The 12421-nt window shown below is 44.9% G+C and overlaps 1 protein-coding gene and 1 long non-coding RNA gene across 13 annotated transcripts in view; one reads left to right on the forward strand and one right to left on the reverse strand.

Annotated features, from left to right (window-relative positions):
• Window positions 1–8016, reverse strand: part of NPY2R (neuropeptide Y receptor Y2) — a gene marked incomplete at its 5' end in the record, with an annotated part of 30433 nt that extends 22417 nt beyond the window's left edge. For 6 of the 10 annotated variants that reach the window (XR_014011655.1, XM_081208404.1, XM_081208399.1 and 3 more), the window contains 3 exons: window positions 1253–1354; window positions 3539–3635; window positions 7501–7638. Coding sequence is in view for 1 of the 10 variants with exons in the window: in XM_081208397.1 (XP_081064523.1) it covers window positions 7501–8016 (516 nt within the window). Of the gene's footprint in view, window positions 1–1252; window positions 1355–3538; window positions 3636–7500 lie in introns of all 10 variants that reach the window. The other 4 variants (XM_081208403.1, XM_081208402.1, XM_081208397.1 and 1 more) reach the window with 3 other exon arrangements.
• The window catches only part of LOC308594925, a 121670-nt gene continuing 117161 nt past the window's right edge, over window positions 7913–12421 (forward strand). Inside the window, exons 1-2 of one of the 3 annotated variants that reach the window (XR_014011674.1) lie at window positions 7913–8041; window positions 8293–8905. This is a non-coding gene — a long non-coding RNA (uncharacterized lncRNA). The other 2 variants (XR_014011675.1, XR_014011676.1) reach the window with 2 other exon arrangements.

The raw sequence follows: 12421 nt of genomic DNA on the forward strand, positions 1-12421 counted from the left end.
CCTACCTACTATGAAGGAATGGTTGATAAAATTACTGGACTTAGCAGAGATGGCAAAATTAATGTGTTTAATTAGAGAAAAAACATTACTGACATTTATTAAGGATTGGAAACTTCTTGCGGGCTTTTCTGCTTGAATGAGAAAACGAACTTGTAATATCTGGATTAGAAGATTGAAAAAAAGATTGGCTCATAGAAAATAGAATAGTTGGATGTTAATGAGTGAATACTATATGTAATGGACAGAGAACCTTTTTATCTTTCCATGTTCTTTTCTTTCTCTCTCTCTTTTTACTTCTTTCTTTCTTTCTTTCTTTCTTTCTTTCTTTCTCCACCCACCACTTTTTTTCTTCCTTTTGTTCCTGTTCATTTTTAGATTAGATTTTTAAAGTATTTCTTTTACTCCATTGTACAATAAAAATATACTTTGTACTGGATAAGACCTTTTGCATAGCTTTTGATAAGTACCAATTAAAAATATATATTCTACCAAGAAATGTAGGAAAGTGTATATCCCCATTCAGTAAACTGAATTTACCTTGTAGCTGCTGAACAGAACTATAGAGGACACTTCTTTGTAATCAAAGGTACATAACAGAAAGTTGGAATCCTTTCCCACAGGCAGTGGCATAACTAGCCGCTCGGGTGCCTGGTGCGACTCGTGCGTCCTGCAGCCGGGGATGGGGCGCGCTGCATGAAGCCTCTCTGACACCTCCCCCTCAGCTGTAGGGCGGCGAAGGGAGACGCGGAGGGCAGACGCAAATCCCACGCTGCTGTTTCAGGCAGCGCAGAGCCTTCAGGCGCCTGCCGAAGCCACCACATCACACACACACACGCCCCCTCAGTGATGACACCCGGGGCAGTGTCCCCCCCCCACACCCCTTCCTATAGCAGTGCCCACAGAAGTGGGATGACCATTTTTCTGCATTCCCTTGGGACGTAATCTGTTGGATTATAGCAGTGCCCACAGAAGTGGGATGACCATTTTTCTGCATTCCCTTGGGACGTAATCTGTTGGACGCTGCACACCAGCAGAGAGCAGAGCCAGAAACAAAAGTGGGGAGAATCTGAACCAAGGATGTGTGACAGGACAGCCCCTCCTCCCTCTTGTTTTCTAACAGCCCTTTCATTCTCTCTCTGTCATCATCTTTCCCTCCATTTCCTCCCTCATTGCCACCCACATGAAATTAGGCCGCAGGCTGTATGAAAGCGGGCTATGGGCCTCATTAGTTCCCAAACCACACGTTGCCCACCTGCACTCTACTCTGCCGCAGGGTTGGTAATCCTCTGTTTCAAGGCACGGCTGGTGGCAGCTGCTATCAACACCTGCAAACTGCATGTGGACGAGAGAAGACCTGAAATGAAGCAACAGAGCATGGTGACACTAATAATAAGTTGGCAAGCTAACAGTTTTGTCATCCTCATATTTCCACAAGGCAGCAAATATGCAAGGCGCACATTTGCCATGTTTCCTGTCGCTACAGCCAGTGGCTTTATCAGATGGACACAGCCCTGCAGAGTGAAAAGGCAACCACCATGGTGGTACTATTGGTACCTGAACCTACTCTTTGTGTCAGATGAACATGCCTCAGGCATTATTTCCCCAGCTGCTCCTCTGTATGAAGGCAAGCCCTAGCCTGAGTCAATTAGAAGTTAATGAACCATTCTAGACCTATTGAAATTCTGTATTGCCTTTCCCAATAGCAATGCATTTGTAGGCTACATTCTGTTAACTTATGTGCCCTGCTCCTTATGTTTACAATACGTGGGGAGCAAATGTATTATGGCTTGCAAAAAAAATGGTGGTGCAACTTAAGATTGCTGCACTGCAAAGCACAACTGCAGGTTTTTCTAGGGATGGGGGTGAACTCCCAGTCGCCAAAGGAATTTGTGACCATTCATTTCCTACACATCCTTAATTGATTATCCTACTCTATGCCTTTAACCAGGGACAGCCTACAAAGCAATTTCATCTGCTGCCAAGGTCACACCAAATGTTAATGAAGTAAAAAAGGTTGCCTTCAGCTTTCCTTATTCAAAGAAATAAGGTGTTTAAAAACTTGTGTGTCAGAGGAATTCATTTATTTTAAGGTTTGTTTTATATGTAAGGCACAGACAATACCCAAGTGGCCACGTTTTATAACTGTGAAGCAGTAAATACTATATGCAGCTATGTGCTTCTTTTCTCTATTTCTTTGTTTTTTAAAACCAAAAACAAACTCAAGGAACAGGGGAACTGTGATCCTCCAGGCATTCCTGGACTACAACTCCTATCACCCCTGGGTTGGATTTGGGAGCCCACCAACATCTGGAGAGCACAGATTTCCCAACCTTGCTCAAGAGGCTGCAGGTTGCAGGAGAGGAATAGCCACACAGTGGACTTCTTTTACTTATTCATTCATTTAAGGAACAAAACAACAAAAAAGCAATTTGCATTTCACCAGAAGTGGCTCATCAGTGGGACACTAGCTTTCCAGCTGCTGGTTTGCCGGAGAGGTGATGCAGTGGAAGCTTGGCATGGTGCAAATGCATCAGCAGGAACACCAGATTGGCTGCATCAGTGTGTCTGCACTGGGCTGACCTTCCCACCCTCTCATTCTGAGAAAGTAACAGCAGTGCACCTGCTGGGAAGCTGGCTCTCCCCACCCCTAATCAGCAAGTCTGCCTCTGCATTTCATCTTAAAAATATAAAAGCCCTATGCATTCCAGTTACTGAAAATCATATCTAGAGGACTTTATAAACCTTTCCCTTCTTGCTGTTTTTTCCACTACCCTGGTGTTTTCCAAAATGCCTGGGGAAATGTATTGGTTCTCAAAAGTTTTCCCTTGCAAAGGGAGAAAGGGGGGGGCAGTTTGCGGGCTGGGTGAGCAGGCAAATGGCAAGGAAGGAAATAGTTAAGCAGTCCTTCCCCTCTCCCCTGCTCCAAATTACAGCCCAGACATGGGTTTTCATTTTTAAAATGATCAGAGGAAGGCTTGATTTGTGCGCCTCCTGTGTGTTGTTCACTTTGACCCTGTAAAGCTATTGTTGCTGGATGACACTGAACTTGTTATGAAACCTGATCACCTGTGAAGGGGGCAGGTTATAGAAAGAGCCCCTTTCTCCCTTTACTCAAAAACTATATGGAGAACAGAAGGGGCCCTAAGAATCCTGAAGCTGGCCACCTCTGCCTTGGAGTACATCTATGCAGCAACTTTAAAGAAGATCAGCATCTACCATGTGTCCAACCCCCACTGTCCATATCTGTCCATATCTGTCCATATTCAGCCCCCTCTGGTTCATCTCCTTGCCCATCCACACCACCTGTTACAGGAATGCCCTGTAACAGGTAATAAACATGGAAAGAGTCATACTTATTGGCTGTCAAAAGGGGGGCAGGGAGGAAGCTCCCAGTTTCATCCCTCTTCCCACACTTCAGTTTAAGACACAAGAGCCAGACTGGGAAAGGTATGCCATGGATGTCCCCTTAGAAGCTTGTGGCTGGGAAATTTTTCATTCTCTTGCAAACATCACCGCCTCCCCAGCTGATCTGCATTACCTTTGCTGAGGCTTCTCAAGCTGTAAAGGTTACATCTCTGTGGTACGGATGGTGGCAGTCACAGGACTAGTAATAATATACTTTAAGTCAATCACACCTGTGGACAGGTGAAACAAAAGTATATCATGGTTGAACTGCAGATGCAAAACTATCTTCCTGCACAAGTAAGGTGGGAAACTGGGTGACCAGAAATCACATTTGCCCACAAGGAATGAAGCCATTGCTAAAAGGTTGTTTTGGTGTCCCTTATGGAAAGGGTGGGGAAAACCACTGAAACCTGATCCTAGCCATGTTTACTCAGAAGTTGGTCCCAAAGTAGAAGACAGTGTACTGAACTACATAATGGAGCAGACTTCAAACTTGTTGCGTCTACTTCCCTCGCCTACAACCCAAGATCCACGAACACGCTCCAAGTGTAAAAGATACAATATTGTTCTCGTTTGCAAATAACATGAAGCCAGACCATGGCTATCCATGAACGAGTGAGTATTCAGGTAGCCACAGCCAAAGCTCATCTGAATCTGAGCTTGTGGTTTGTTAAGTTTCTTCATTTCAGCAGCCCCACTTAAGTGGAAAAAGTGATTTTGTTGTTGCCATTGCTAAACAGCTAGGAATCATGAATCCTTGCAGGTTCATTGCAAATCACCCAACTTACCTAGGTAAGAATAAGTCCCAGTAAACTCAATGGGGCTTACCCTTCAATAGACATATACAGGGCTGCACTGTAAATAAGCAAACAATTACAAAGTCTGCTAATTATGCATGTAGCATGCAGCTAAGATGCATAACATACAATTCAAAGAACCCTGCATTTACTCCCAATTAAGAAAAAAGCATGTTAAAATTTCTTTGACGAAAAATTACAGTATTTTAAAAAACTGTATTGAAAGGCTGCTTCATTTTTCTACAAAACCTCTTCTTCCATCTCTCTCTTTTCATCAAGCTTTTCATCCTCCTTTTGGCTAGAAAATGATCAGATAATGTTTTTTCTTCTCGTGACACCATCTTTTCTTTATATCCTTGTTAAAGTGCTCTGCTGAGTTTGCTTCATCCAAGGAAGAATTTTTTGGGTAGCAGCACCAGAGGGGAGGAAAAAATAAAGATACTTCAAGAATCCAACAACACAAGCAGAGGAGAAATTGCATTTGGTTAACAAATGCCGAAAATTGGAAAGATCAAGGGTGTTTGATGGGGCTGTTACTAAGAATCCTACTGTATTGTATATAAAATCCTCATTATTTCTCTCTGTCTCTTTCTTTCACCTATTCTGAAGCACGCTTGTTTTCGCTAATGCTGTTTTTTTTACTCGAATGAGTGCACAAAAACATCTTGCAATCATGCTTCTCATAATCCATATTCCAGCACTGCTCTGCAGATTTTAGAACTCCTGCTGGACTCATTCTGCAATGGCCTGGTTCACACATCACATTAAACAGGGAAGTGATGCCCTTCAAATGTTGCTTCATATGTCTGCTCCCATGATCCTGACCACTAACAAAGCTGGCTGGGGCCGATGGGAGTTGGAGTCCAACAACAATTGCAGGACACTACATTGGCCACCCCTACATTAAACCACGGTTAGCATAACCTATGGTTTAATATTGTTACATGTCATCCCAATCTCCGAGCAGGAATCCAAGCACTTTCTCAGGGTTTGTGTTTCCTTTTGTAAAGGAGGCAAAGCAGAGACTGTGGCGTGTTTATGATATATGGTTAAGAGCACCTGAGCCTACTGTGGAGGGGTTCCCAGCATTACACTCCATGGGGGTCTCTTGCTTCTCCCATAGACAAAGTGAACTTGGATCCAACAGAGAAATCAGCCATGCTCTCCGTCTGTTTCACAGCCTGCCACAGTTTCTTGCCAGTACTTCACTGCCAAGTGCCATCCTAAAACTTCTGGCCTCTTGCCTTTTGCTAGTTACCTCTCTAGATGAAGGAGGGGCTCACATCCCTCTGCCTTTTGGCACAGAGTAACTACTTTGTTAATCACCCTGCCTCTTTTTGACTTGGCCATCATTAAGCTTTATACCCCTAACAACTCCCACTCAGCAAGCCATCATCAGGTTAGCCTGGCTTGTATTTCTAACATAAGCTGTTTGGTACAGTTTAACTCCCCAAAGCTTGATTAGTTCTCACTTTTATCAGACCCAGGAATTTACAAACTCGTAACAATATGAATGACCAGGGCATCCTTCAGGGAGAGGGTAAGAGGGGCCTCTTAACAATTTTATAGGCTCACAGAATCTGTAGTCCAGGTTAATAACAGGGGATCAGTCCCATGTTCTTTATTTTGAGGGACCAAACAAGGGTGTCCATTATCTCTGGTACTTTTTGTTCTGCCTTTTTTTTTTGATCCCTTCAACATTTTACTTCACAATAATGAATTGATTAACACAGAACTGGAAGAACTTGGGAGAACACCTGCAGCTTGTATTAGAAGACAGAAAATATGGATGGTTGCTTTGATGGAAAGCTGATTAAATGGGTAAAGGCTCTCAGGATGTTAATGACTATATTGAAATATGGCATCCATTTGCAACTTTCTCAGATGAAAATAATACAATCTGGCATCCACCACGTGCACATGATTGGTTAAGGAACAATGAACTCCACTGTTGAAACCGTTTTGTCCTACTTAAGCAAGGAGGGGTAATTTGTTACTGTTGGGAAGAGATTTAATTTTGTATTTACTGAAATCCAATGAAACTTCCTATTAAAAATCCAACAGTTTAATGTGACATGCACACCAGGTCAATGTGTCCATTCCACATCTGAAATACACTCTAGCAAACCATCTTTACAGGTAAACTCATCTATAAACATATCTATAAACTCATCTATAAACATATTTGCTCAGAAGATAATTCTGATGATTTCCATGGGATCTGCTTTCACCCAACAGAAACTTAAAGTGACCTTCTAATGTAAAAGTTTGCAATGTGTTACTAACTTTCTTCCAATGAAGAGAAGCTGCTGGTTTGAAAGAAATACAGAGCTGTTGAGAAAGGCAGGAGTTAAAGAAGGAAAGGCTACGATTTCGATGCGCCAAACAATCTGATCCGTTATTTATGCCATATGGCCTGCTTTCAAAAAAGCATTACTGCTAGCTGACATTATCCTGGGTTGAAGTAAGTTTGATGCACAAAACACTTCCTTCCCCAGCCTTCAATAATCATGATAATAGCTGTTTAAAAATCCACCCAGCATTCTTGCAGAGCTGGCTGATACGTTATTAATTGATAACCTCCTCCTATGGGATGTACACGGGGTGGAGCAGGGTAGAGTAGAGGTTGAACGCAACAAAGCACAACAAGAAAAGCAGAGAGATGTGTAGCAATATGCTTGCCAAACACTTAAATACAGACGACTCCTGAATGCTTTGTTACTGCAGTTCATAATTCAATTATTACGGCCGGAGTTCAACAAATTTCCATAGGGTGACTGTGGAGTCTGTAGCTTGTGGCCGGCAACCTGAGGTTCTTAGTGTCTAATTACCATCATTCCCCATCCCCATTGTGACATTCAGAGGCTGCTACAACGGACCAAACACACGCGCATCTTCCCGCGTCAGTTTATGTCCTGTCACTCTGAATCCCCGTGCGCAGCAATGCTCAAGGGCTCGCTTATTAATTCGAAACAGAGGAGGACCAGAGAAGAGAATTGCCAGTGACCAGATGACCCTTTTCTCCCCGTGGAGATCGAGTCGCCAAAGCACGAGCGAGGCTCTCCTTTCGCCTCCCTGGGCAGCGCCAGGACCTTTACTTAGAAAGCAGGAGTGGAGGAGATGGGGGCAGAAGTGTCCAAGTTTTCCAGGCACTCCGGGCAGGGCGGGGACGGGTGCCTCGCCTGGATCGAGGAGGGACGCCAGGAGTTGCCCTCCTCCAAGTACCCAAGGGGGGAGGCTGTTCTTTCCCGCCTTCCTCCCTAGATTGATCAGATACTTTTGTGGGGCTTTGACTTACCGATCTCCCATGCCTTTGCTTCCCTTCTCGCCCCGCTCGCCGGGGCTTGACTCCTCTCCCCGCCTCAGTCCGACGCTCCGTCTCTGGCGCCTGAAGTTTGCAGCGCCTCTTCCATCTCCGCGACGAGGGAGGCGCCGGCGTGCTCACCTGCCGAAGCTCGCCCGGACACTGAGCTGGAGCAGGCAGAGGACGGCGAGGGGAAGGAAAGAAGGCAGCGGGGGAGGGAGGGAGGGAGGGCACCAGGAGCCCCGCCCACTCTTGCTCTGAGGGGCGGAGCTTCGCTCGGAATCTCTTCGGAGCGCCGGCAGGCAGCCGCGGGGGGAGGCATCCCGACGAGGAAACGAGCGCCTCTGAACATGTGCAGAGAGCCCCGCAGCTATGGCGTCGCTGTGGGGCAGGCGTCAGCCCCGGGAGGCGCCTCCCTCTTCGTAACTGAACCGGAGTATGAAAAAAGGAAGAGAGATGAGCACTTCGGTCCCGCAGCCCGCAAGTGTGTCTACTCAGGAGTAAGACCATTGAGTTCAGCGGGGTTTGCGCTCAGGTAAGTGCCGAAGGGATTGCAGTCCGATGACGAGCCACAGGTTTATCTTCTCGGCTGAAAATACATGAAATGGAAGGTGATGGTGATTGGGGGGGGGGGCGGTTCAGATAGATTCAGATGGTTTATACCATGCCACAACAAAGTGGGTTTTCTCTGAATCCGAGTGGGTCTCTCGCGGTTAATGTCTAAAAAGACAAGCTCTCCAAGTGCTATGGCGACCTAAACGACTTTCCATGTCGCTTTTCATTCAGAACTTCTAGGTGTCGGTGTTATTGGTTTTTTAATAAAGAAACAGAACTTTATTGGACAATTAGTTCCGATTTAGCACGAGTAGCGGCCTAATCCGGACAGTGATGCGGACCTCAGCCACCTAATGCTCCTTAGGCGAAAGCTGATCATTCTCATTTATGTTCGCGTTGGGGAGGATGCAGAATCCAGGGCAAGCGTTTACTTCAAACAGGATCAAGTGGGAAAGTTTGCTGTTGCTGCTTGTCCAGGACTGCACCATTTCTAAAAGCCTGGAAAATGTGTGCGTGTCTCTTAGTGCCCAACAACAACAACATCATGTGCGCCTGGAAAACTAACATGACAGGGAGATGGCTTGGTTGAACACTGGTGCTTTTCTACATGCATGAAGCCTCTTTTTTTAAAGGGGGTGTATTCAGATATGCAACTGCAACAGCAAAATCCACCCAGCTTTATCACTTGAATCTGCTAAATGTGTGAACTGGTGCTTTATAAGGAAACCAGTAAATGGGGTCTAATCTGGAGATCCTGCAACGATGGTCTGTGAAGGCTGCTATGAATCCATGATGCATCTGTCTTCCAGAGTAGTCCCATTAGGAGGAATGCAACTGATCCTCAGTAAGTAGTTTGTGCGTGGCAGCCGAATGAGTTATTGCAGCTGCTATTGAAGAAAATGAACCGGAAAGCAGCCTCATTTGTGCCTCCCAGACTCTTCTATATTCTTACATTTAAAGATGTTTGGGTTAATATCCCGTGAGACTCCAGAATTCTTCTGTAGTTGTATTAGTCCACCACTTGCCAAATCAGTGTTGCTGATGAACTTTATTCCTCTCCTTCAACTTGCCTAAGGAGTTGGGGGGCGGCGAACGGAACAGAGGTACTTACAAAAATATGTGATAATACAGAATTGCAAAATGACATTTGAAGTCATTCTGGATCATGAGGACAGACCAATTGCCCTCCTCCACCCCCACCCCCCCCCAAATTGCAAGAACAGGTAATTGTTGACACTTCAGAATGACATGGCTTAACTTTACAGCTGAGTAGGGATTTAAAATATGGCCTCTAGTCGCAGGAATGGCTCACCAAGAACTGCTGCTTACCAGGAAGAGGAGTGAGGTGGTGTTGAGTCTGGGGCTGTATAGACACATTGGTGCATGCACCAGGATGGTTCTGCCGGTACGTCTGCCTGGCCCCAACCTTGCTGTCATCTCATCCTGTTCCTCCCTCTCCTGGTGAGTGGCAGTGACCCCGCTTCTGGGAAGCTATGGCTGCTCACCGCCCCACCACACAAGCCACCCCTCTGCAGTTCAAGTCCACCACTCTAACCACTGCACCACACTGACTTATAATACAAAAAAAATTGCAGCTTCCACAGGCCTAAATTCTAATGGCCTTGTACCAGGGAAGCAAAAATAGTACATTTCCAAATTTCCTCCTAGGTGCAGTTTTCATGCACTCCCTGGCAAACTCCTGGAAATTTAGAGGGACTTCTGAAGAAGCTGTCTGGTGCAATGCATGATATTTTGGGCAAAGGTGAGGTGAGGAGAGAAGCAGAAGCCCTTGTCCAAGTCCTTACGTACTCCTTGTGATTTTATCACAGCCAATGTGGTTCAAAAAAACCAGCCCTTCTTGGTTAATGAGCATTACATTCTGACATTTCAGAAAGTCTTTGCAGATGGACTATTTTTGCATTTGAAAATAGCCAGCTGCAAGAGTGTTCAGCTGCCAGAGTCATGTAACTCTCATTCTAAAGGAACTACATTGATTGCCTGTTTGCTGCTGAACTCAATTCAGGGTGCTGGGGCTCACCTTTAAATCTCCAACAGGACAATTCTGTACACTAGAAACTGGTGTAATGCTAAGTTAAGCTGGAGTAAAACACACCACGCTCAAACACCAGTCCAGAACCAGCCTAAGCTTGGCAGAGGGAAAACAAGCCTTTGAAATAGTGACTTCCGGAGGCGGCGCGAAACAGCAATGGCGGTCCTCTTCGATCTCTGAAGAGGGGCTCCGCGGAAAAGGGTCGTGTGCTGCGGCACAGCGACGACCCATCAAGAAAAACCACGGGCAGAGTGAGCTCGTGGCCGTGGGACTCGGCGGGCACCAGGAGCGACCCCAGAAACGGCGAAGGAACCTCGTAAGGGGCTCCGGAACGTGGAAGGGGGAGCGGTGCTGTGAGTTCATCGCTCTTTCTGCGGAAGCGAAGCCGCGCGGCTGCTGCTGATGAGCGCTGTCCTTTCTTCCTGGAACATCAGGCTCTAAAATTCTATACTCGTGAGTAAGGATTATAAGGATTTATTTGGGACAAAAAAATTTAATTCGGCTGAAAACGGGAGGTGAAAACAGGAAGTCCGCCTTCCGATTCTGCTTAAGATCAAGGCAAAGACTTTCGCAAGCGGGGAGCGCTTTGAAAAGGACTTTAAAGGGAAGCTGTCATAACCTTGCAAGTTTGAATTTGCTCATCTGGAAGGGACTAAGTTGTTGGTGAGTGAATTGACCTGAATTGAAACCTTTCCTCTATTTAGTGGATCATAAAAGTGGAATAACCAAATCGTCGGGCTGCCAGGATATAAGAGCTGTCAAATTGTGGAAACTGTAACTAAATGTGAAAGTGCTACTGTTGAGCGCTCTTGGATACAAATAAGAGACTGCTACACGCACCATTATTGAAACTTTGTTTTACTTGGGGAATGCTCTGCAAATTTAAAGGGACATTGAAGGTACCTCTTTAATTTTCTTTTTTTGGACTGCTGTTTAATGGCGGAAAAAGTGTTCTTTTTCTTCTGAACTACAGGGGAGCTCCCTCTAGTGGGTTTAGGACTAACAATTCTCTGGGAACTGCATATTACTTGGACTATCTTCTGAGTGGTTGTTTATACTCTGGATTATTTTTCCCATGGGATTTACAATTTGACCTTGACGCATAGACAGCTGTGGAATGAGTGGCACAAGGAAAACTAGGGCAGCCAAAACGAAAGCAGAACAGCAACTGCTACAAACAACATTGACTGTACAGCCACGTAGATCATCTGTCCCTACTGTTTTAACATTGCAAGAAGGAGAAGTAGTTCAGCCAGCCCAAGTGCCAGCACCAAAAGATATGGCTTCAGGAGAGATTGATCCAGTTTCTAAACAAATTTTGGATCAGCTGGCAGCCTTAAATACAAAATTTGATCAAGTTACAACTACCATCAACAAGCTGACTGAGCAAGTCTCTCAAAATACTCAAGTAATTGGGAATCTTCAAGCAACAACTACAGAAAATCGGAAACTGGCTGTAGAAGCAAATCAAAAAGCAGAAGAAGCCAATAAAAAGGCCGAGGAAGTAAGGCCATTGTGCAGGCAAATCAACGAACAGCAGGCCTATCTGTCTATGGTGGAATTGAAAAATCGGGAAAATAATCTTAGATTAAGAGCAATACCAGAACTTGAACAAGAAGATTTGATTGGTTTTTTGACATCAGAATTATCAAAGTTCTGGGGCATAGAAGAAGATAAGGACTTTAAAATTGTCACCGCTTTCAGACTGGGAAGACTGGTGAGGAAGGATAGAGCTAGAGATTGCCTGATCATTTTGAGATCTAGGCAAGAAAGAGACCAAATACTAGGCCTGCATTTCAAAAAAGCATTGGTGATTCAAGGTAAAAAAGCAGAAATCTACAGAGATATCCCGAAACAACTTTTGGACTTAAGAATTACATATAAGGACCTAGCTGGATTATTGAGAAACAACACAATCCCTTATAGGTGGGAGTTTCCCCAAGGACTATCTTTTATTTTCAAAGGAAAAAAAGTTAAAATTAGAACAGCAGAGGACCAACAAAAATTTCTGAACGACCACGGAGAGGACCTTCGGAAAGGGATAGCAGGAGCCTGGCCAACACCTTCGTCTGATTTAACACCTGTCCCACCTCCGGGTCTGGACGAAAAGGAAGTTACACCCCTATAGGACTTTTAGATTGATCCAGGATGTCTCTGCAGCTTTTTAGTTGGAACATACATGGCGGAAATTCCCCGGAAAAAAGAAGAAGGATTTTTCATATATTGAAAAAAGAACAATTGGACATTATCTGCTTGCAGGAAACGGACGTGACCAGGCTCCATAGGAAAGTGTTAATTAACAAAAGACTA

Source organism: Podarcis bocagei (assembly GCF_964188305.1).
Source record: "Podarcis bocagei genome assembly, chromosome: 9".
Lineage (NCBI taxonomy): Eukaryota > Metazoa > Chordata > Lepidosauria > Squamata > Lacertidae > Podarcis > Podarcis bocagei.